Source organism: Meles meles, chromosome 4 (genome assembly GCF_922984935.1).
Source record: "Meles meles chromosome 4, mMelMel3.1 paternal haplotype, whole genome shotgun sequence".
NCBI classification, from domain to species: Eukaryota; Metazoa; Chordata; class Mammalia; order Carnivora; family Mustelidae; genus Meles; species Meles meles.
This window is the reverse complement of record NC_060069.1, coordinates 149,071,563-149,096,898: the sequence shown is the minus strand read 5'-3', so window position 1 is coordinate 149,096,898 and position 25,336 is coordinate 149,071,563. Positions and strand designations below refer to the sequence as shown.

The 25,336-nt window shown below is 35.7% G+C and overlaps 1 protein-coding gene across 2 annotated transcripts in view; it reads left to right on the top strand.

The window, feature by feature from the left end:
- Positions 1-20,336, top strand: part of LTN1 (listerin E3 ubiquitin protein ligase 1) — a 69,462-nt gene extending 49,126 nt beyond the window's left edge. The window contains exons 20-30 of one of the 2 annotated variants that reach the window (XM_046002758.1): positions 2,359-2,494; positions 2,698-2,842; positions 4,142-4,355; positions 4,804-5,038; positions 5,352-5,426; positions 7,281-7,467; positions 13,290-13,461; positions 14,522-14,742; positions 16,255-16,449; positions 17,333-17,500; positions 18,109-20,336. In XM_046002758.1, the coding sequence (XP_045858714.1) occupies positions 2,359-2,494; positions 2,698-2,842; positions 4,142-4,355; positions 4,804-5,038; positions 5,352-5,426; positions 7,281-7,467; positions 13,290-13,461; positions 14,522-14,742; positions 16,255-16,449; positions 17,333-17,500; positions 18,109-18,171 (1,811 nt within the window). In that variant the 3' untranslated portion in view covers positions 18,172-20,336. Of the gene's footprint in view, positions 1-2,358; positions 2,495-2,697; positions 2,843-4,141; positions 4,356-4,800; positions 5,039-5,351; positions 5,427-7,280; positions 7,468-13,289; positions 13,462-14,521; positions 14,743-16,254; positions 16,450-17,332; positions 17,501-18,108 lie in introns of both variants that reach the window. The other variant, XM_046002757.1, reaches the window with a different exon arrangement.
- The last annotated feature ends 5,000 nt before the right edge of the window (positions 20,337-25,336 follow it).

Below are 25,336 nucleotides of genomic sequence, written 5' to 3'. Positions count from 1 at the left end.
GTATGGGGTCACATAACTTTCAGGAATTTTCTCCAGCCATCTGGTCTCATGGGGCGGGAAGATGCTCCACAGTGTGTGTGGATGGGGGAGTGGCTCAGCTCCTTTCCTGGGAGTAGGTAAACTGGGCTTTAGGGCTGTCAGAACTCCTCCTGTAAGGATCAGAATCAGGAAGATCTGCACCCTGCTGTGTTTACTGGTCAGTAGTGTGCCCCAGTCCAGGTTCTCCAGATAAGCAAAGCCAGTGGTTGGCACTGCAGGTATGAAGTTGGTCTTCCAAGATCTGTGTGCTGATCATTAAAAGCACTTCATTCTTTGTCAGAGTCAGATGCCCAGTGGCTGAGCCCTGCAAATTTCCCAGAAATCACAGTGCTATAAGATCAGAGTAGGAGCTCCCACAAAGTGACTCACAATAATGGGGGTGTATGCTGGTTTCCCATCTGGATTCTCTTTTCCTACTGAAGGAACCAGAGTCTCAGAGGATATTTCTCCACATGGTGCTGCCCTGTCCAGGGGAGGGACAGTGAAGTCAGTGTACAGCTGCTTCTCTTACCTTCCTATTGCATTCTGTCTTGGTCTCGATGATGATAGGGCGTGTTTCAGCCTCACCCCTATAGGAATCTCAGTGATATCTTGTTTTTGAATAGTTGTTAGTTGTTTTTCTTGTGAGGGGGAGCAAAGTTAAGATCAACTTATGTCGCCATCTTAGTGATGTCTCTCCTCTTCTATACTTTTTTACCACTTTGTGCCTTAGCTAGAGGACCCCTTTGCTACTCTTGCAGACTTGTTTATCTTTTGGTAAATCCTGGTTCAGACGACAGTTTTGGGTAGCCCTCCCTCCCTCCCTTTGATAAATCCCAGTTTAGACAGCAGTTTTGGGAAGCACCTCCCACCTTCCCTCCCTTCCTTCCTTCCTTCCTTCCTTCCTCCTTTTTGTAGGATTTATTCATTTATTTGAGAGAGTGAGCAAGTAGGGGAAGGGGCAGAGGGAGAGAATAGCCAAACAGACTCCCACTGAATGTGGAGCCCAGCTTGGGCTTGATCCCATAAGCGCTCTTCTGATTCAACCTAGATGGATATAGTTGTTTCCTTTTCTGGGCTCCCATTCTTTGCCACATTAATATTGTAATTTGTTTTTAAGTCTGCTAGTACTACTGGATGAGTCCCTTCAGGGACTTGATTTTGTTCATCTTTCCCAGCATCTAGCAGTGCACCTGGTATTCATTATTTATTCATACTCATTTAGTCAGTCAAAATAAATGTCTGTATCTTAGGGATTGTACTAGAGGAGGTATACAGTGATAAGTGAAACAAAACCAGCTTCCTTCATGGAGCTTACTTTCTCTTGAGGAGGTAACAGTAAATAAGTGACAAACATTAGTGCTGTAAAGGCAGCGGGCGTATGATAATTGAGACCCTATACTTCATATATGTGGGGGTTACGCAGAGTGGAGGCAATATTAAAGCTGAGCTTTGAAGGATAAGAAGGAACCAGGGATTCTTAAGAGCAGTGAGTCTATGAGAGCTTTCCGGACACAGTATGCCTGTTGAGTGAATGTATGAATTATGAAACAATATGTTGTTTTCCATCTTTATTTAACTTTATATTCTAGCTGTTTTTTGTATGTTATGTTTGTTTTTGAGTGGTGAGTATACTGAATGAGTCCTATACTGAAGACACCAAGAATAAAAAACAAAGCAAAAAAACCCCAGCACGGTTAGTTTAAAGCACAATTTCATTTACTCACCCCACCTGCACCTCCACCCCCACCCCCACCGCCACTCCCTTTTCTGTGTTAAGTGCTTGGTACAGAGACAGGGTCTCTGCCCTGTGGAGCTTACACACTTATTTATTGACTCTTTCATGAAAGCCCTTTTTAGAACCTAACCAGGACATTTTTGGAGAAGGTTTTTGAATAGACTTTATTTTTTATAGTAGCAATACAATTTTTTCTGGGTTTTTTTTTTCATTTTCTTTCTTCTTTCTTTTTTTTAGTCTGTTGTACACAATTTAACAATATGATATAAGAAATGAGTTGGTAGTTTACCATTCTATATAGTGATTGATTTTTCTTGACTTTTCCCATTTATAGTAATTATAGTGCTTAATGATATGCACCAGAATTGCTTTTCCTCATTCAAATTTATATAAAAAGAAAAGAATCCTTTTTCTCTTTAATGTTAGTGTGGTCTAAAAGAATGATCATCCCTATTTTGTTTTGCCAAAAACCTGTTTTATCAGAAACAAAGCAATACTTTTTGCATCTATAAGACAAGACTTTGTTTTAAAGGCAGTGTGTATAGATAGGTGTGGGTGTGTATGTGTGTGCATTTTAATTTTCATCTTGAATTTTACTTCAGGAGGTTTTGGACATCTTGCCATTTTCAATTCTTGCCTGCAAACCAGAAGCATAGATGATGGGGAGCTACTACATGGCATATTAAAAATTCTGATATCCTGGAAGAAAGATCATGAAGATGTTTTTCTTTTCAGTTGGTAGGTGATATTTTATACTATGTCTCCCCCTCCCCATTACAATGTGTATCCAGATTGTGTACCTTATAGTCACAGTTTTGTACAGTAATAGGATAATAAACATTTAAGTCAGCCTTTTATAAGTGTATAAGATTTAAAATAAAATCGTTTCTAATTGAATGTCCATATGATTCTTTCGTGTTTTGTTTTTGTCCTTATCACAGTAATCTATCAGAAGTAAGTCCAGAGATACTAGGTGTGAATATAGAAATAATCCGGTTCCTTTCCCTGTTTCTGAAATACTGCTCATCTCCTTTGGCAGAGAGTGAATGGGACTTCATCATGTGCTCCATGTTGGCTTGGTTGGAGGTAAATTAACCCGATATGTCATCACCTCTCTTAGGTCTTCATGCATATCTGCATACAAGAACCAATTACTGATCTTACTTCTAAGACATTCTTGTAATTAGCTCTTTGGCGAACATCTAAACACTTTATTGTATTCCTCAATATTCCTCACCAGTTACTATTGGATAGAACAGTGAGATTTGATGTCTGCCAGTATCATTCAGTGACCGAATCTTCTGCTATTAAAGTGTTCTCTCGAGGCGCTGGGTGGCTCAGTGGGTTAAAGCCTCTGCCTTCGGCTCAGGTCATGATCCCAGGGTCCTGGGATCGAGCCCTGTGTCAGGCTCCCTGCTCAACAGGGAGCCTGCTTCCCTTCCCCTCTCTCTGCCTGCCTCTCTGCCTACTTGTGATCTCACTCTGTCAAATAAATAAATAAAATCTTAAAAAAAAAAATAAAGTGTTCTCTCTGCTAGCTCATTTTAATATAATATTTTAGCACAGCCATTGGAGGGCTTATCTTTCATGATCAGTTTTTTAATCTTTTTGGCTCTTAATTAAATTATTAAAATGTACTGTGTCAGGAATACATTGAAGACTAAACAAATTCAGAGGGAATCAATGTTCTTTTTATGACACAAAGCAAGTACAATATTTGTGGGGTCTAATGGCAGCAAACCATTGGGATTGAATTGGTCTGAATCTCTGCTTTGTTTGCTATTAGCTGTGTGGCTTAGGGTGTTCAGACTTGACCTACTTGAACCTCAGTGTCTTTATCTTTTTATTTTTTTAAAAGATTTTATTTATCTTAGATAGAGTGTGAGCGGCAGAGAGGGGCAAAGGGAGAAGAGGAGAGAATCTCAAGCAGGTTTCCTGCAAGCACAGAGCCTGACTCAAGGCTCAGTCTCATGATCCTGAAATCATGACCTGAGCCCAAGTTAAGAGTTGAGCATTGAACTGACTAAGCCATCCAGATACCACCAGTGTCTTTATTTTAAAAATAATTTAATAATGCCCAATTAGTAGGGCTTCTGAGAAGATTATGAATATGTTTTTCTATATTTCATTTGGTAAATGGTAATTGATATTTTCTTTCATAGTTTTAGAGATAGAATTTCAGAATAAATGGATTGATTCTAATTCTTAGTATTTAATTTTTAAAAAAAGTTATTTTAATGTAAAATGTATAAATGTCTCCTGAGATTCTACACTTCAACTGCTTTTTACTTTAAAGTTTAGAGAACTGAGAGAGTTTTCTTTATCGCCTTGATTTGTGGTGTTCTGGCAGATGTCTGCTTATGTGTTTCATTTTTGTTTCTTCAGACAACAAGTGAAAATCAGGCATTGTATTCTGTTCCACTTGTACAACTCTTTGCCTGTGTCAGCTGTGATTTGGCCTGTGAGCTCAGTGCTTTTTTTGATTCTGCAACTCCAGATACCATTGGCAATCTCCCTGTAAATCTAATCAGTGAATGGAAAGAATTTTTTTCCCAAGGCATCCACAGTTTGCTTTTACCTCTTTTGGTGACTGCTACAGGCAAGTGAAGGGGGAATCGAAATGGAATTCATTGCAAATGACTAGTTGAAAAATTCAAAACAAAAACTTTGGCTGCTTAAGTCAAGCAGTACAGAATAGTAAAGTAAAAAACCTGAGAGGAAGCTTGGCATCTGAGAAGCATCATATATGCTTCTGACAAAAATTGAAAACTAGCAAAGTATCCAAAGACTGTTGCAAGTTAAAATAATAGTAATTCAGATAACCTGAAGAGATCATTTATAACTCAGATTTCTCTTCTTTTTAAGGATAAGGTAATAGAAGTTATGACTACTGTTCAAGATTACATTAAACGGTTTCTAGCTAGGACTCTATTGTTTGTCAGTTTTTTATTTCATTTTCTTAAAAGACATTTGACCGTGAATCAGTCAAGTTCTGTTATTCACTTTGTTTTGGGATGTGCATGTTTCTTTCCTTTTTTTGTCAGAAGAAAGTGAAGATAAATCTGAAACATCCTTTCAGAATGCAATGCTGAAGCCCATGTGTGAAACATTAACATATATCCCAAAGGACCAGCTGTTGAGTCAAAAACTCCCTTCAAGATTGGTTGCTGGCCAAAAAACAAACTTACCAGAATATCTCCAGACTTTGTTAAATACATTGGCCCCATTACTACTCTACAGAGCTCGGCCTGTGCAAATTGCTGTTTACCATATGCTATACAAGTAAGAATTCTTCCAATTGAATCAATGTTGTGAAGGTTCAAAAAAGAAAATATAGAATATATATTTAACTTGGTCATTAAAAAAAAAAAGTAAACTTAACCATACATTTTAGTAACAGGGATGCCAAATTTTGGATCATTTAGGTCACTGTTCTCTATACACAGTTTACATTTAGATAGTCCTGGACACAGGTGATTATTTCAGGAAATAATCATTTAAAAATATATTCATTACAAAGTGAGTATTGGTCTTTCTGCTCTTAAGCATGTGAACAGTTTAATGTTATATAATATAACATTTATTCTGACTGCAGATTGATGCCTGAATTACCGCAATATGATCAGGATAATCTAAAGTCATATGGAGATGAAGAAGAAGAACCAGCCTTGTAAGTTTTTAAAATAATTTGTTGTATTAAATTCTTATAATCTACCTCATTACAATAGCTTCAGAAGATGGATAAACACAAAAGCTCTAAATTTAGAGTATATGTTCATTTAACAGGTCATTTAAAGTCATCTGTAAGATAAAAATGAAAGTTAGAGTCTAGCCAAAAAGAAAGTTTCTCTCATTAATTGTTCCTAAATCTTATTTTCAGTTTGCTACTATTTAGCAGCTTTCATTGACCACATGGTAGCTGTGGGAAGAGTATGTCAATTCAGATATCATTTGGCACCTACTTTGTGCAAAGTATTAAATGCTGAAGGGAGAATACTGTGTTTAGTAATTATTCTTATTCATAAGGAATTTATCATCTACTATAGACAACATTTCTCTGTAATAGAAGAAAGTGTGTGGCAAGTGCTGTGGAAAAGGATAGAGAGCGTGCTCGGGGAACACAACTCCATGCTCTGGAAGGGAAGACTTTTTTTGGGAAGAGACATTTATGCTGGATCTGTCAAGTTAGGGAGCACTTCAGTAGGGCAGGGAGGACTATAAATTAAGGGAATACCATGTGCGAAGGCATGAATGTTGAGGATGTGCTAAGAAGTGTCGATTAGTTGCCACTTAACATATTTTTTATTGTCTGTATGTTCCTCCACTGGAATAGAAGCTCTGTAAAGTTAGGAATTTTTGTCTTTTGTTCCAGACTATATTCATAGCATTCAGAATGGTCCCTGGCCTAACGCAGACTCATGAATACTGCTCATTTGTTTAATGAAAGGATGAATGAATGAATATGTATGGAGTAGGTGGGGAAGATATAGTGAAAAATAAAGCTGGATGGGTACCTAAGATAATGAAGGGCCTTAAACATTACATTTTCTGGGATTTGGGGCATTATTTGGTAGAAGATGGGAAAAGTACCAGCTGATCTGGCTATAGTATGAATCATAAATTATACAAGAAGTACACAGAGGTGGAGACTATTCTAGAAACAGTAACAGTGCATGGAGGGCAGCATGGAAATAGAGAGATACCTGGACTGGTATTTGTAAAATTCAGTTACTGTTGGTATTTAATAGAGAAGGGGTGGTACTGGGATAGTAGTGTTGAAGGTAAAAATCCAAGGGGAGAAGCTTGAAGACCTGTGTTTATGGGCTGGAAAAAGGAAGCCACAAGAGAAGCATTGCAGAGGTGAAAGGAAAGAACTGAGCTACAATGTCAGAGTTTGACAGGATATATACAAGTATTTTACTTTTGGAGAATCTCCTAAGTTCATCTGAATGTGTTAATGAGTAGAGTAGTTCAGTAAAAAGGAACATTTATTTACATTGTCATAAGTTAATATGAATATTGAATTTATTTTCCTGAAAAGATATACAGTCTTATTATTATTTTTACCTTTTATAGGGATCTTGTAGGACCCCATATCCTTTGTCATTCTCCTGACTAGCTGAGGGTCTTGAGGTTAATCAGTAAGCCTCTCTGGGTGTGTGATTATTTTTCCATCCATAAAACAGAGGTTAAAATATATGTTTTCTAAAAGCGTCTTTTCTTCAAGTGCTAATAGCTAGGGCTTATGTTTTGTAGTATTTTTCACATATATTTTAAATGTATAACTGAAAAGTATTTTACATATTTATGAATATAAAATTTGTTTTATGTTTACATATGTTAATATATTTGTAATTAAATGTATTTAGCAGAGTTAGCGTTAAAACTGAATCTGTAAAGGGGGAGTTTTAAAGTGGTTTTTGGAAAATAGATTTTTCTAAAATGCTTAAAGTTTATACATGCTTTTAGTTTTTTAAGGAATAAGTTATGGAGAAAATTGTGGTGTTTAATCATTGATTCATAGGTCACCACCGGCAGCATTGATGTCTCTTCTTAGCACTCAGGAGGACTTGCTAGAAAATGTTTTGGGGTGTATTCCTGTTGGACAAATAGTTACTATTAAGCCACTGAGTGAAGACTTCTGCTATGTTCTGGGATACCTCCTCACCTGGAAATTAATACTTACTTTCTTCAAAGCTGCTTCATCTCAGGTAAGTAAATAAGTGATAACTTTTGATAGTTCTGTCCTCTGTGTGTTTCTGTTACTATTCTAAATCCTTTGTTTCCCCTCTTTTTGAAAAAAAAAAAAAAAGGAAATGCCTCTCATTTTAATCTAATCTTTTCTGGCTAACTTCAGACATTCTGCTATTTCTGTCCCTTAACTTCTTTATCCTCCTCTCCTTCCCCCCACACACATGCACACGCACAGACACAGGTTTTTGCAAAAGTAATCTCTGGAATGTGCTGGAGTCAATTTTTTTCTAACTGAATGTAGCTACCAAGTCCTTTTATTGCAGGAAACAAGATTTATATAATTTAATTTTGTATTACCATAGTAATAATTTCAAAGAACTTGGATCTTGCTGGTCCCGTTCCTCCCCCTACCCCCCCCGCCGCCGTGGTCAACTTCTGACCCTTGTGGAGATTTCAGTTAATACATCATTGGGAATTTATTTTATTTGAGAATCAGTGTTTAGAGCCAGATTTGTGAAATGCTACCTATATAATTTAAACTGTTAATCTCCAAGTGGTAAAAAAAAAAAAAAAAAAAAAAAATCCTAAAATAATTATTTTGCCCAAATTATTCTAGCAGCCACTAGATGTCTCTGTTGTCTCATGTTTAGGAAGAAAGACCGCAATGTCTAGGAAGAAAGCTGGAACGCTGGAAAAATTTCCAGGTTTTCTTTTCTTTTCTTTTTATTCTTTAGGCAGATTCCCCACTTAGAAAGTTCCAATTAAATGTTGATTGAATCAGTTAAATAAACTGATGGTTTTTTTAAATATAAACAGTAGCTTTTTTTGACAGGTTAATGCAATAAAGGTTTATTACCTTACTTTTAAGATGTGATTAAATATGGCATTCATTTCCAATGTGATTTTTCAGAATTCCTACGTTATAACTTATGTTGTTGCTAATAACTCATACCTTGGTACAAATAAATGAACATGAATGCATATTTGCATTCATATATCTAAAGGGAAGATGTAATTACAGAGGCAACGATGATCTAGGCCAGCCACTTATGTTTGTGACTTGAGCTCGTTTTATTTGTTGGTGATGTATTTCAAGTAATCCTTTTTGGGCTTTCATATTTTTTTTCTTAAAATATTGTTGATCCCTAAAAAATTATAGCCAAGTGAGGTTTCCATGTGTAAGAATTTTATTCTTATCATCCTATATTCAGAGATTTAGAAAATGGCCATGCGTCACTTTTTCCAGAATTGGGGTAAGGGGACAGTACAGCAGCATTTAGTGAGCCTGGAACTTGAACTGAACTATGACAGTTAAACCAGAATAACTCAGTTAATAGTCTAATTAGACAAATCCTAAAGCAAACAGAATTTTTTTTTTAAGATTTTATTTGTTTATTTCTCAGAGAGAGAAAGAGCACTAGCAGAGGGAGAAGCAGGCATGCACTGAGCAGGGAGCCCAGTGCAGGACTCAATCCAAGGACCCTGGGATCATGTCCTGAGCTGAAGGCAGATGCTCGACTGATTAAGGCACCCAGGCATCCCACAAACAGAATTTTTTAAAAAGCACTGTAATTGGTCCTAAATTTGGGCCTTTTAAAAACCTTTTTCTTGGGAAAATCAACAACTCCTAGTGAATCAGATTGAATTGAAACAAAGCCATGAGCTTCGTGTTTCATAGTTTTACTAATATGTTTTTCACATACTATCAAATTTACTTATTTAAAGTCTACAGTTTGGTGTTTGTGCCATATTCACAGAATTGTGTAAATATCACTACTTTCTAATTTTAGAACATTTTCAACATCTGAAAAAAAAAGAAACCTTTACCCATTTGCAATCAGTTCCCATTTCCTTTCAAACCCTCCAGTCCCTGGGAGCCACTATTCTGTGTTCTGACTCTACAGATTTGCCTCTTGTGGACATTTCATATACGTTTTCTTTTATGTCTGTCTTATTTCACTTAGCATAATGTTTTCAAATTCATGCATGTTATGGCATATATCCATTCTACATTCCTTTTTATGGCTGAATAGTCCATCGTATAATGAGTGTGCCACATTTTGTTTATTCATTTATCCATTGATGGACATTTAGGTTGTTTTGACTTTTTGGTTATTGTGAATAAAGCTACTGTGAACGTTGTATATGGATTTTTGGGTGTACATATATTTTCATTTCTCTTGTGTTGTATAACTAGGGGATTTCTGGGTAATATACATGTGTTTTTAAAGGTCTATTGATTTTTTTTTCAAGTTTTTATTTAAATTCCAGTTAGTTAACTTACAGTGTAATGGTAGTTTCAGGAGTAGAGTAGAATTTAGTGATTCATCACTTAAATATAGCACCCAATGCTCATCACAAATGCTCTCCTTAATACCTATCACCCATTTAGCCCATCACCCTACCCATCTCCCCTCTAGCAACCCTCATTTGTTCTTGTAGTTAAGAGTTCGTTGGGGTGCCTGGGTGGCTCGGTTAGTTAAGCGTCTGCCTTCCGCTCAGGTCATGACCCTGGAATCCAGGGATTGAGCCCTGCATCGGGCTTTCTCCTCACGTGGGAGTCTGTTCATCCATCTCCCTCTGCCCTGCTCATGCACTCTCTCTCAAATAAATAAGTGAATCACTTAAAAATAAATAAATAAATAAATAATAAAATAATTCTGTAGTTTCCCATTTAAAAAAAAAATTTCTTAGGGCGCCTGGGTGGCTCAGTCAGTTAAGCGTCTGCCTTCAGCTAAGGTCATGATCGTGGGATCCTAGGATCGAGCCCTGCATTCTCCCTTTCCCCTTGTTCCTCCCCACTGCTCATGCTCTCTCTCTGTCAAGGAAAAAAAAAATCTTCTTATGGTTTGTCTCTCTTTTTGCCCTATGTTCATTAGTTTTGTTTCTTAAATTCCACATTTGAGTGAGATCATATGGTATTCGTCTTTCTCTGACTTACTTTGCTTAGCATTATACTCTCTAGCTTCATCTGTGTTGTTGCAAATGGCAAGATTTCATTCTTCTTGATGGCTGAGTAATATCCCATTGTATATATATACCACATCTTCTTTATCCATTCATCAGTCGATGGACATTTGGGCTCCTTCCATAATTTGGCTGTTGTTGATAGTACTGCTATAAGCATTGGGGTACATGTACCCCTTCAAGTCTGTATATTTGTATCTTTTGGGTAAATACCAATAGTGCTGGATCGTAGGGTAGTTTTACTTATTTATTTATTTTAATGAAATGCAACAGTACTTTAGTTATTTCAGTGCTGCAGGTCAGTTGATCTGTGCCACCCACAACAGACCTATTTTTCTTTGAAGATTACCTGACATTTTTTTTGTTGATGTTACTGTTTTTTAGTAGGCTTTATTTTTATAAGTTCTTTGTATATTTTGGATATGAACCTTTATCAAAAAAATCCATTGATATGTACCATTAGTTTTTAAAAATTTTACTTCCAACTCTTTTTTTTAATTCAGGCTTAGGAGGTGGGAGAATAATTCAATGTAAAGTCATGTACCCTTTTCCTAGAGTCACAGATACTTAATGTTACTACCTTTGAAGATTTACTTATTTATTTTTGGAGAGAGAGAGAGAGAGCACATAGTAGGGAGAGGGAGAGGAAGATAGAATCTCATTCATGCCTACTGAGCATGGAGCCTAACACGGGGCTTGATCTCATGACTCTGAGATCATGACTTGAACTGAAACCAAGTTGGACACCCAACCCACTGAGCAACCCAGGCATCCTAATGTTGGTACCTTGTACCTTTTCTCTGTATTTACTTTTTTCTGCTGATCTATTTGAAAGTTGCAAACTCATGATGCATTACAGAAAGTATTTAAACGTGTCTCCTAAGAACAAAGACATGTTTCTATAAAAATGTATTGGTATAGTTACTATACACAAATTTAATTTTAATGCAATATCCAATTTGTATTCAGATATTTTTGGTTGTCCCTATAATGTCCTTTATGGTTTTGTTCCCTCTATATTGAGGATTTGATCAAGGATCATGTTTGTATCATGTTTGTCATTTTTCTTTAACCCATGATTTCCCTACCTTTCTTTTCTTTATTGTCATTCAGGTTAGTTATTTTGTAGACTCTCTTAGGATGTGGATTTGTCTGATTGTTTCCTCATGATCAGTTTCTGGTTAATTTTCAGCAAGAGTACTTACTGCACGATGGTGATGTGTCCTTAGTGTGTCACCTCAGGAATTACAGAATGTCTGTGTCCTTTATTGGTGATAGTAAGTTTGGTTACTCAGAAAGGTAGTACCCTCCAGATTTCTCCATTGTTAGATACTTTGATCAATTTTTTAAAAAATAAATTCTGTATCCTGTGACTTGATACTTGTATTTGAGCATTTGTAGTGTTCAGAAAATGGTGTCCTAAACCAAGAGGAGATACATGCTTTAGTGGGAAGAATGATTTTAAAACCTGTAGATATACTATAGAGTTGCAAAGTAAATGTGAACATATAGAAACTGGGTTATTGAGGAATGAGTTCTAAGGCACACAGATGCCTGTAGTGCACCTAGTGGTGCCAGACTTTCCTATGTCTTAAAATTGTATTTTAGTCCCTGTACAGTTAACGTATACTTTTGTATTCTTGTAGGTGTACAATATAGTGATCATTAAGTCTGTACATCACCCAGTGCTCGTCACAACAGGTGCCCTCCCTAATCCCCATCACCTGTTTCACCCACCCCTCACGCACCACCCCTCCGGTAACCATCAGTGTTTGTCTCTATAGTTGAGAGTCTGTTTTTTGGTTTGTTCCTTTTTTTTTCCTTTGTTTTGTTTCTTAAATTCCACATATGACTGAAATCATATGGTATTTGTCTTTCTTTGAGTTATTTTACAAGATTTTCCTATTTAAAAAAAAAAAGCAGAAATCCATATACTTCTTTAAAGATTAATTTATTTATTTTGAGAGAAGGAGGGAGTGTGTGTGCGCTTGTGGGAATGAGCGGAGGGCAAAGGGAGAGATTCTTCAGACTCCCCACTGAGTGGGAGCCTGACACAGGACTCAATCCCATGACCCATGAGATCATGACTTGAGCCAAAGCCAAGAATTGGACACTTACCTGACTGAGCTGCCCAGGCTCAGTCCATATTTTTGAGTGAAATTCTGCTTTACAAAACAAGACCCCAAGACATTTTGGACTACTAGTTTGTGCTCTCTTTTCTAAAGGGATGCTGGAGTGTTTGATACAGTGTGAGGTCAGCCATAAAAGGATTCGTTTTAAGCAGGACTATTTTTTTTTTTAAGATTTTATTTATTTATTTGACAGAGATCACAAGTAGGCAGAGAGGCAGGCAGAGAGAGAGGAGGAAGCAGGCTCCCCGCTGAGCAGAGAGCCCGATGCGGGGCTCAGTCCCAGGACCCTGGGATCATGACCTGAGCTGAAAGCAGAGGCTTAACCCACTGAGCCACCCAGGTGCCCCTAAGCAGGACTATTTTCAGATTAAGGACTATGGTACAGAAGGGGTTTGTGGAAAACTTGGGAGGAGAGGGAGCAAATCATCTGTGGGAGTAGATTTTTCTTAGAGAAGGCAGAGGTGAACTTACTAACAAGGAGATAGTTTGAGAACGATGTTAGAATATGTCTGATAATGAGGGGATAGTGAAAACTGCTTGTTTAGGAAGAAAGGGAACAGTACCATCAGATGACCTGTTTGGAAAGTAAGAATATGGCATGTATTTTGTAGTACTCTTCCATGTAATTCTAAGCCTTCAAATTAATGCCTTTTTCATTGTGTTCTTGTACTGTCTATTGTACTTTGATTTGTTCTTCTCACTGACTTGGTTTATAACAAAAATTCTTTACTCTCCACCAGCTTCGGGCACTGTACTCAATGTACCTCCGAAAAACAAAAAGTTTGAATAAATTGCTCTATCACCTGTTCAGGCTTATGCCAGAAAATCCAACTTACACAGAAACTGCTGTTGAGCTCTCAAATAAGGACCCTAAAACATTCTTTACGGAAGAGCTCCAGTTGAGTATTAGAGGTCAGTAAGATGTATGTTTGTGTTCTTTGGGAGACTAGGTCCAGATTAGGTTGTATTTATTATGCTGTACTCTTCAGTGTTTGGAGAATAACCCCAAACGTGTGTCCTGGCTATGAGAAGGTTGAAGTGCACAATTTTCCATATTCTTCTAAATAGGACATACAGCTAAATCTTGTGGGTAAGGGTAAGAAATCTATACATTTTTGAAGCTTTGTTTGTTGAGACTGTTATCATTTGTTCTGGAAGCAAATACTTGTTAGGTGATCATGTTTTGTAGGCCTATAAATAAGTAGTCTTCAGTTGGGGAAATAAAGATGAGTAAAATTTATTTCCTTCACTTCAGGAGCTCAGATTTTAGCTCAGGGGATAGACATGCACGCATCTAGTTGTACTCTAGTGTTTTTAGTGGCTTCCTTATGAAATTTTTTAAATGTCTTGGAGATGTGAGGAGGGTACTATGTCTTGTGAGTACTGAGGCGGATATTCTAGGATTTTTGTATAACACATCCATAGGGTCTGGGGAAAGTATAGGGACCAAACTCCTTTTCATTTTATAAGAAGACAATCTTTAAATTTTTCCTTTTTTTTTTTTTTTTAAAGTTGATTTATTTGTAATCTCTATACCCAATGTGGGACTCAAACTCATGACCTGGAGATTGTGAGTCGCATGCTTCACCGACTGAGCCAGACAGGCACCCCTAAATTTTTCTTCCTTTTTATTTAACTTTTTTTCCTACTCCCTGGGCATAGGGGTTGGAGATGCCTTTTTAAAATATGTATGTTCCCCTTTTTTGTGATCTAGCCTGTGAAACATAGAGTGCTATGTCTAGGCAGATTTTTCAGTGTCATTTGGTATCTTCATTCTTTTTACTTCTTTTTGCCATTCCAGTGATTCATTTTGAATGTGTGAGAGAAAGTGAATATTCTAGAGTTCTGGCTTCTTCAGTATATTTGTTTTTTGAGCTCTAGCTCTAGTGTTAAGGAATTAAAAATGACTTTCTGGTCTGTTATTCTATGTAAGAAATACATGTTACTAACTAAGAATTTGTTTTTTCCTCAGAAACATCAACTCTTCCCTACCATATCCCACACTTGGCTTGTTCAGTCTATCATATGACATTAAAAGACTTGCCTGCCATGGTTAGGCTGTGGTGGAATAGTAGCGAGAAGCGTGTTTTCAATATCGTAGATAGATTTACAAGCAAGTATGTCAGCAATGTTCTTTCCTTTCAAGAAATTTCTTCCGTGCAAACAAGTACACAACTATTTAATGGCATGACGGTTAGTATTATATTGAATTTTTCCAGAAAAGTTGTTTGAATACTGGTTATGTCTATCGTTTGTAGTGAGAATATCATCAGTATTAACCATTGGTTTAGAATTTACAGAAGTTGTCTATTTTCTGATTCTTGGGTATCAGGTCTTAGTGTGTAGATGGAAACAATGTTATAATTTCATTTATTTCCATCAAAGTTTTTGGACATTCATTAATTCATTCAAAATATATATTGGAATACCTGTAGATTCCAGTCACTGTGTGTCAGTCACTTGGGAAATGAACAGTTTAGGAGTCAATAAATATACAATCTAATAAAGGGAAAAAAGTGAGACCGATATGTTTTTTGCATTGGAAACTGGAAAGTGGCTCATTAAGAGGAAGAGTGCTCTGCACTCAGCGTGGGAAAGATTCCTCTGACTGAGGGGGTTAGATGCACCTTTATGGAGGATGATTACTTTGAAGTGGGCAGGGTTGTGTTTTAGGGGCAATGAGGAGAAGGGTGTTGAATATAGAGAAAACAGTATGGCAAAAGCAAAAAATTTGGAGATGAGAGTTTAATTTCTGCGATCACCCTAAGAAATGATGAATAAGCCAGCATTCATACAGAGCAGGATTCCTGAAGGTAAATAGAGAATCAGTTGCTTCCATGATGAATTAGGGCCATGTTGGGAAAGGCCTCAAATGATTATCAAAAATATTTGGTCCTATTTGGCCACTGGTAATTTTCCTTTGAGGCAAGTGACAATGTCAGTGTTATAATGGGTAAAATTGCTCTAACTGCAATATATAGTGTAGGCTGTGGGCATGGAGCTTGGGTTCAAATACACAGTCAGGGGAGATGCACTGGTGTAGACATTGTGAATAACAAGGAGGGCCTGAGTGAGCTAGTATCAGTGGGAATGTTCCATAAAAGGAGAGGTATGTTAAAAATTTTGTGGTGATTTATCCAAACTTGTAGCTAGTTAATATCTGGGAGGAGGTAGAAGGAAAAATTTAAGACGATGCTATGGTTTTTAGCTTGGAAATAGGACAGTCAGAAGAGTGCATGGGTCAAGCATGACAATTTGTGTTTTGTGTTGTTTGCAACGCTAGTATGAAAGCTATAAATCTAACAGTTGATGGTTGACTTTAGAGCTCAAGGGAATTCTGTGGCAGAGAAAGACTTAGGGGACTTCCAGATATAAATGATATTTTATATCCTGGGTGTGGAAGAAAAGCAGTAATTAAGAACTCATTCTGTCCTGGTCTGTTTAAAACCTATGCGACAAGCCTAATATCATAAAACATTCTTTTTTATGAGCAGGATTTCTTTTGAAACTAACTTTGAATTTCATGAGAATCACTATAAAATATCAGGTATATAATCCTGTGTATTAAATATCTCTTGTCCAGAAAACCAACGTGTTTACCTCTGTCTTTGAATGAAGACTGACTGTTAATAGTCAACCTATCAAGATGTGTTTTGAATGAAAGGAAAGAAATTTGCAAAAAGTATTACCTTTCCTGTGTTGCAGGTTAAAGCTCGAGCTACTACTAGAGAAGTGATGGCTACTTACACTATTGAGGACATAGTTATTGAACTTATAATACAGCTGCCTTCCAATTACCCCTTGGGTTCAATAACTGTGGAGAGTGGGAAGAGAGTAGGTGTGGCTGTTCAGCAGTGGCGGAACTGGATGCTGCAGTTAAGCACTTACCTCACCCATCAGGTAAGTTTCTGTGTGTATATTTGGCTTTCCAGATAGTCCCACCAACCTCCTCTTTGAAAGGGCAGTAAGACTTAAAATATATCCCTTCTGATTGAGGTTGAAAGAGATACTGTATTTCCTTGGGTCAACACAGATGTATGCCTGAATGACCCGAACCTACCTACTGAGCTGTTCTCCTTTTTAAAGTTCTGCATTTCTTTTTTTTTTTTTTTTTTTTGGGGTCTTTGAGAGGAGTTGACTTTACTCCACTGACACTGTGGATGACCAGAACTATACATGGTGTTAAAGAAATTGTTTGAGAGGGAATCTTTTTGTAAGATACTGGATCGATGAATATCTTTGGAGCTACTTTTAGTCTAACATTTCAACTCTCCTTTTGTGATTAGAGAAATCCCAGTACTCTCAAAGATCTTTGACTTTTAAACATACTGTTGTTGTGTGCACGTTGAAACTATAAAACTTGATGTATTGGTGCAAAACCTTTCTTTCAAGTCTTTCTTTAGTGGAGAAAAATTGTATCTGGTTTCTAAAACTTGGCAGGTCATTTTAAAAACCAACATTCAGAAAACTTAGGAGATGTGAATATAGCCAGGCAGATTCTCTCTTTCTAAATTAAAATTTAGGGGCACCTGAGTGGCTCAGTTGGTTAATAAGTGTCTGCTTTCAGCTCAAGTTATGATCTCAGGATTCTGGGATCAAGCCCCGTGTCATTGGGCTCACTCTCTCTCGTGCTCACTCTCCCTCTCTCTATCTCAAATAAATAAGTAAAATCTTTTTAAAATTAATTAGTTAATTAAAATTCAACTTTAAAGTTTATGAAATTGAATAAAATAACGTTGGTCTTCAGAGTATATTTACTCTATTTTTTCCTTTTTGTTAACAGAATGGAAGTATTATGGAAGGCCTAGCTTTATGGAAAAATAATGTAGACAAACGTTTTGAGGGTGTTGAAGATTGCATGATATGTTTCTCAGTCATTCATGGTTTCAACTATTCTCTTCCCAAAAAAGCCTGTAGAACATGCAAGAAAAAGTTCCATTCAGCCTGCTTGGTAAGCCCAAAGAGAAATTAACTTATTTATATTTTATTGTATATTTATATAAAATATAATATCTAAATTCTAGTATGATATCTAGAAAAGAAAATGATGTTAAACTTGTAATTGTAGTTAATAAGAGGCATATTAAAATTATTTTTCGAAATCTGTAAAAAATAATTATTAATTTATGGAGACTGATAGCATCAAAGCACTTTAATAAATGGATGTTTTTATTATAGCTCTCTCACACAGTAGATGGTCCTGTAAGATCTAGACCATAAAGGAGACTGAAGAAACTAGGGGCCATCTAGCCTTAGAGTTCTTTACTCTTTTTAAACATCATATTGAAAAGAAAGCTGCCCAGTATAGTCGCTTCCTAAGGAGGTCTTCCTGACATGTCTTAGTGGTTGGGTGGTGTGGGAGCCTAGGGACAAAGAGTCGTACTGTAGCTTTTGGAAGTAATACTGAGTTGTGTTGATTTTGGAGATGACTGGGGGAAGCTAAAATTTTGGTATTCTCCCTTTCCACTTAATCATTGTTAAGCTTACCTTGGATGTATATGTAAAACGACAGCTTTAAAAGGTTCTTTTAACATTTAAAAAAACATTTTTTTTCCCCAGTACAAATGGTTTACGTCTAGCAACAAATCCACTTGTCCACTCTGTCGTGAGACCTTTTTCTGAAATTTTTTCCTTCCATTGGAAGTGATCCCTGAAGAAAATCAAACAAGGACTGTGGATCTGGATCCATCTTAAAGTGTTGATGGGAGGAGGCCAGTGAGCGTTACTTTTAAATAGGACCTTCTCTGGAAAATTATTTTGGTTAATGTAATGATCCTAAAATCAGGTTTACTTATCTTTAGATTGCTTTGTAAATGTTTGGAAACCTTTTCTTTTACATAAGAATATTACATATTTGAGAGAAAATATTTATATTAATAGTTTAATCTTTTTGTATATTTAAAAATAAATATGGAAATACCCTAAATTACAGAATTGGAATTTGTGAAAGCACTGTACAACTATATTATACTAATAAGCCCATTAAGTTTGTTGACCTATGTTCTAGAAAAGTCCAAGTGAGGCAAATGAATTGAGAGGGTTGATTTATATCTACAGATATTTTAAGATTTATTTATTAGTTATACAACAAAATTAATTAGTATTCTGATATTTTTAGATTATTTTAATGATAAAAATGAGGCTAAGCTATTAATATAGCTTATCATAAGCTATTTGAAGCATGCTCTGAAATCCTATATAAAAGAGTGTAAACTGAAATTTAAGGTGTCTCCATTAATCAAGGGTTATGAAATTCAGAAAATTAAATTCATGGCACTGACCTTTTGCTGTGGAAGAATTTCCATTTGTTAGTGAAATTTGAATTGCAGTCTTGTCAGTGAGCTTATTACTCTGAGTGAGTCTGTAGAGGGTATGAGGTTGAGAGAAACAGAATTAGATTATTTCATTCATGAAGCAGAGTGGTAGTTATCCCTCTATTAAGAGGGAAGAAATAAGTATTTCTGAAACTTAAGACTGGTGGAAAAAACAAAAATTTTAAAATGTTGTAGGAGGCTTTCAATTTTGTAAGCAAATTTTGCTATTCTTACTGGCCAAAGTTACACTAAATTAGAGATTTGGGGGAGCTTATTTTTTCCAGCCTTTAGAAGTACAAGTTAATAATTTTAGTACTAAGTAAAATTCAGTATAATGGGCTGAAGTGGAATAGGTGAATACATTCCGTTTGCCACAGCACTGTTACCCTTAAAAAATTGTGCCCAAGTTATAAAAGTATGGAAGTTTGGAACTTGGAATAATTTTATTGCAGTCTTCCATTACATGGGGAATATTAACATATCTGATAGCAAGTTTACTTGAAAGATCAGCTGATCATCTTTGTTGCAAATGTTTAATTGGCAAAAAGAAGTCATGTTAAATAAAATCACTGCTTACCATCACCTGGGTAAAATGGTTATTATTGAAATAGGATGAATGTGGTCAGAGTATCATAGTCGAGAGTGAAGTATTATGCGTGAATTATAGATCTCTTGAGTTGAATATGTAGATGCAGTGTCCTACCCAGTTTTATCTGTCTCTTGGATTTTTCTCCCTAATGTTTATTATCTTATAGCCTTGAGACTCAAGGAGTCAGTGAGAACAGATAGCAAAATTCTACTACCTCTTCTTAACTCCTTTCTTAAAATATTCTCTATGTCTCTCTCTGACATAGTAATCCCAAAGGATTGTGTTACTCCTCTGTGAAAGTTGCACACTTTTCCTTTAAAAATGGTTTTATAATAAGACCTTGTTTATAACTTTTCCAGTATTGGTACTTCTTGGTTTCTGACCCGAACCTCAAGTAGAACAGAAAAGGGAATAATGGAGCATTGTTTTTCCATATTAGCATCTAGGGCATCAGGTTCTTGGTGAAACACTATAAAATTCAGTGGAATACCTACTCTTCATACTTAGGACTCTTAACACATTTCTTTGAGACTTGTAAATATAAGTGTAAAGCTTGTTACTGTTTATATGCTTAAGAAAAAGCTTTCCAGAATAAGACTGAAATTCAGAATATCATTGATTAAAGTTTTATTTATACAGCTTTAAAAACTGCAGAGCATCCCTTAAAATTTTAGCATAAGGACATTAAAAATTGCATGAGATTCAAAGCCCATTAGCAAAATTATTAATTTGAAATCCTAATGTAAATTGCAAATTTTAGAATTTATTTTTAACTCTTATTTATCACATGTTCTAATGTATGTACATAAGTTTCTGTGGCTTAAAGTTATTATTTGATAAGTTTTTGTGGTGTGGATGATTGTTATTATTTGATTGTTATACCATATGTGCCCATTAAGATTCTTTTTAATTATAAAATATTTCAAATATACAGAGTAATAATAACAATAATATAAATGCCCTTGTACTCCTCACAAACTATTTTGCCATATTTGCTTCTGATTTTTAAAGAAATAAAATCTTCTTTTGTACTTCTCCCTGATGCCATCTCCTCTTTCCCTCCCTAGAGCCAGCCTACTGTTCTGAAGTCAGTGTAACTCTTCCCTATTTAAGATTTTATATTTTATCATGTGTTTCTATCCATAAATAATATATAGCAGTTTAAAAAAATTTTTATTCGTAATAGCCTGTTGTATGTAATCTTTTGTGACTTACTTTTTCACTCAACATAACTGCTATTTAGTATATTAGTTTACTTGCCAGTTCATTTCAATTATTATTTTTTGTTATTTTGAGCAGTGCTGCAAGTGTACATCCTTGATAACATTTTCTCATGCAAATGTCCTAGATGTTTTGGTCATTTGCCCCCAAATGGATTTTTGGGTAGTTGATATGTATAGTCTGTGATTTTAGACCTTGTCAATTTGCTCTCCAAAGTGGTGTGCAAGTTTGCACCGCCAACAGTAAGATAAGAGAGTTCTGGTTTTCTTGCCTCATCACCAATATTTAGTCTTCTCAGATTTTTAAGTCTTTCTAGTAAGAGCTGTGAGATAATAGCTTTTTGTTTTAATTCATATATCCTTGGCTAAAAAGAACATTAACTTTATTCCATATACTTACTGGTCATTGTAAATTTATTATCTATATGCCTAGTTTTCTCTGTTAACGTGGCTGCTTTTAGTTTGTGGGTTGACTTTAACATGGTTTGTGGCTGTCTTTGATCATTTTCCTTTATGGCTGAGCCTTTTTTGTGTTAGGTTTTAAAAATGCATTACTTTCCTGGAGTCTGAAAAATTCTAGAAAATTTTTTTTTTTCTAAAAAAATTTTCCTTCAAAAGGTATAAATTTCAAAATATGCCTAATTCACCCCAAATCAAATTTTGTGATTGTTTTAAGGTAGAAATCCTACCCCATATTGATAGCCAGTTCTCATAACATCTTTTATTAAACAATACTGCCCATTCCTCATTAACTTTATAGTGACTCCTCTTTTACATTACCAAATCTTACATGTGCAATTTGGTTTCTGGACTCTGTATTCTGTTCCACTGGCTTACTTACCAGTGTCCATTCTATGTAAAAAAATTTTTAATTTAAAAAATAGCTTTATAATTAATTTGAAGAGGAGTTAAGTAGTCCTCTACTGTTATTGTTCCAAAAATTTCCTTGGATAGCCATATCCTCTGCTATCCAAGTACTTCCCTTCCCTTGCTTCTTTATTATCATGTCTAGTTTGTCCTCATTGTACTAAGTTGTTTTATGAAAGAAATTTGGTAAGTGCCCATGTTAAGTTGTATCTGGTGCAATAGATAGCTCTTTTGGCTTTGGCAGATCTTATCCTTAAGACCTTCCAACACAATCATTCTCTGTTTGTTTCAAAATTGGAAACAAAAGTTTTGTATATTTGTGATGGAATGCTTGAACTTCTCCATGAATTTGTCTTTTTGTTTTATAAAATTCCTTGCAAAAAAGACTTTGGTCTCAACAAGGTATTTAGCATGGGGGTCTGCTAATCTAAGAAATTTGATGTCCTTTTTTTTTTTTTTTTTTTTAACTCTGGAATTCTTTTTAAGGATAGCAGTTTCTTTGGATGGCACCAAAGCATCAAGTAACTTGTATATTTCATATCCAGATTTTATTAGGAGGTTAAGGAACTTCTGTTTCTGTGGCATTCCAAATTGATAGTTATTTCAAAAATATACTGGCTATTTACTCTCTTTAGCAATGTGATGTGTCTTATAAAATACTCTTAAGAAGAAACCTGTAAAAGACTGCAAGTTTATCCACTTGAGCCTCTTTGGTTTGTTAGGTATGGTACTGGATTCTAAAAGACTCCGGTGTATTGTATGTCCAGGTAATAGTCTTCCTTTTCATTTTTTAAAGATAAAATCCAGGGGCGCCTGGATGGCTCAGTGGGTTAAAGCCTCTGCCTTCGGCTCAGGTCATAATCCCAGGGTCCTGGGATCGAGCCCTGCATTCTGCTTTCTGCTCAGTGGAGAGCCTGCTTCCTCCTCTCTCTGTCTGCCTCTCTGCCTACTTGTGATCTCTGTCTGTCAAATAAATAAATAAAATCTTTAAGAAAAAATAAATAAAGATAAAATCCATTAATAAGCAATATTTGTAAGAATTTAGTAGTGCAGTGTTCAAAATGTCTGTTCTGGGCATTGGCACTTCTTGAACTGCATAACCATAATCATGGGATTCTTCATCAGCTAAAGATAATATAATTAATGAATTTGAGAAGGCTATACCAGTGGATGGTAAAACGAGAAAGAGAAAGTGATAATATACTTTATGTGGTACCTCAGATTTAATATGCATAGTGATCTTGTACTTTCCAACTTTGCTGAACTAATTTATTCTGAGAGGGTGTGTGTGTGTAAATTCCTTAAGATTTTCTATTATATACAAGAGCATGTCATTGGCAGATAAGGAGTTTTACTTCTTTCCCAGTCTAGATTTGTTTTATTTCTTTTTCTTTCCTATGTGCTTTGGCTAGAACCTCCAGTGTTGAGTAGAAGTCTTGAGAGTAGATATCCTTGTCCTGTTCTTGATCTTAAGGGGTAAGCTTTCAGTCTTTCAGCATTGTGATATTAGCTGGAGTTGATAATATTCAGACTTAAAGGTGAACTTGGTACAAATGTGAAGATGCTTCAACTAAGTATAATTAGTCTAACCTGCAGTTTCTCTGCTGCAAGGGAAAATAAGCTATTGGATCAAAGGATAACCTAATAAGAGACAATGGATTTTTAATGTGTTCCATTGCTGTTGGAAACAATTAGAGCTGAGTTTCTCAACCTCAGTATTTTTGGCATTTTAAGGTGCATAATTGTTTAGGGACTGCCCTATGTATTACAGGACATTTAGCAAATTCCTGGTCTCCATCTATTAGATGCCAGTGCAGCATCCCATTTTTGACAACCAAAAATTTCCAGACATTGCTAGATGTTGGCAAAATTGGCCCGAGAGAACCATTGCCTTAGAGCATGGACTAATTAAGCCCTCCTCAATAAAAATATAATGTGACCGCACGTTGTTTAAATTTTGCTAAGTAGCCACATTTAAAAAAATGTAGGAAGGAATAGGTAAAATTATTTTTAGTAACATTTTAACTTGGTATCCAAATTACTGTTTCAATATGTAATCAATATAAAAATTAGATATTTTACATTTCCTATATTCTCTGAGATCCAGTGTGTTATTTTAAATCTTTAACACATTGCAAATCAGTAGGAGATTTTTATCAGAAATACTGATCTATATTTAGATTTCAGAAAATTTACATTTAAGAAAGTAAATTCACGTACCTGTTTTCCAAACATACTTAAAAGTCTTCCAATAACTGGATTGCATGTCCATTCTTTTTTTTTTTAAGAAGTTTTTTTTAAAAAGATTTTATTTATTTGACAGACAGAGATCACAAGTAGGCAGAGGCAGGCAGAGAGAGAGGGAGGCAAGCTCCCCGCTGAGCAGAGAGCCCGATGCGGGGCTCGATTCCAGGACCCTGGGATCATGACCTGAGACGAAAGTAGAGGCTTTAACCCACTGAGCCACCCAGGCACCCTGCATGTCCATTCTCTGTAGAAAAGCTCCAATTGAGTATTAGAGGTCAGTAAGATGTATGTTTGTGTTCTTTCTTGCGGACTAGGTCCAGATTAGGTTGTATTTATTATGCTGTACTCTTCAGAGTTTGGAGAATAACCCCAAACATGTGTCCTGGCTATGAGAAGGTTGAAGTGCACAGTTTTCCATATTTGTCAAAATAGGACATACAGCTAAATCTTGTGGGTAAGAGTAAGAAATCTATACATTTTTGAAGCTTTGTTTGTTGAGACTGTTATCATTTGTTCTGGAAGCAAATACTTGTTAGGTGATAATGTTTTGTAGGTCTGTAAATAAGTAATCTTCAGTTGGGGAAACAAAGATGAGTAAAATTTATTTCCTTCACTCCAGGAGCTCAGTCACACTTGGCGTATTTCAAATGCTTATTAGCAACCTGTAGCTTATGACTGTTGCATTGGAGTGTTGGAGTCCAAGTCTAACTTTACGTATATAAACAAAAAGAAAGGCTTATGATAATCTAGGAAGACTCAGTCTGGACTGTTAAATTCAGCTCTAAATACTTCACCTATGTCTTGAGAGTATTTTGCCTGTAAGAATTCTGGGATCATAGCTTATCATTTGATTATTTTTGTAATTGCATACACAGTGTAGTTATATGTCCAAATCAGCTATACTTTAATCATATATAGAATTTTCCAGAGCTTTGAAAAAAAAATCCTGCAGTGTTATCTGGCAGTTTCATTTATTAAGTAGGACATTACCTATTAAATATTTGTGTCATAAAGAAAGTAATATATCCTGATTGGTCCCATAATAACAGTTAAATATTTAGACATTTCCATTATTTGAGTGGTTTTAGTATTCTGAGGAATCTGATGTTCTGTGGTAGTGGAATTATCAGTGCATAAAGTGACCCATATCTGTTTTATGTTGTCCGTCACTATTTATAAACCTGTCTCCCTAGTTTAGAAGGTGGTCAGGGAATTTTTAAGTGTGCTAATGTCTCCTGGATTGGTATTGGTGAAGAGACTTCACATAGTTGTCCTGTTTTTAGTCATTACAGGACATTAATTTTTCCTAAGGCCCCTTCTGCTTTTGTTATCCTTGTCCTGCCTAATTCTTAGAACACAGAACCTTTGGTCATTATTTTGATACCACTTGTTTTATCTTGAGGGTCAGAAATTTGTTTTGATTTCTAGCTTTTTGAAATGTTAATCAACATCTTCTAAATTGGCATTTTTTTTCCAGTGATTCTTTTTTTTAAATTGGCATTTTTGAGTCCCATTTTCATTTAAAAAAAAAAAAAAGTCAAGCCCATCTA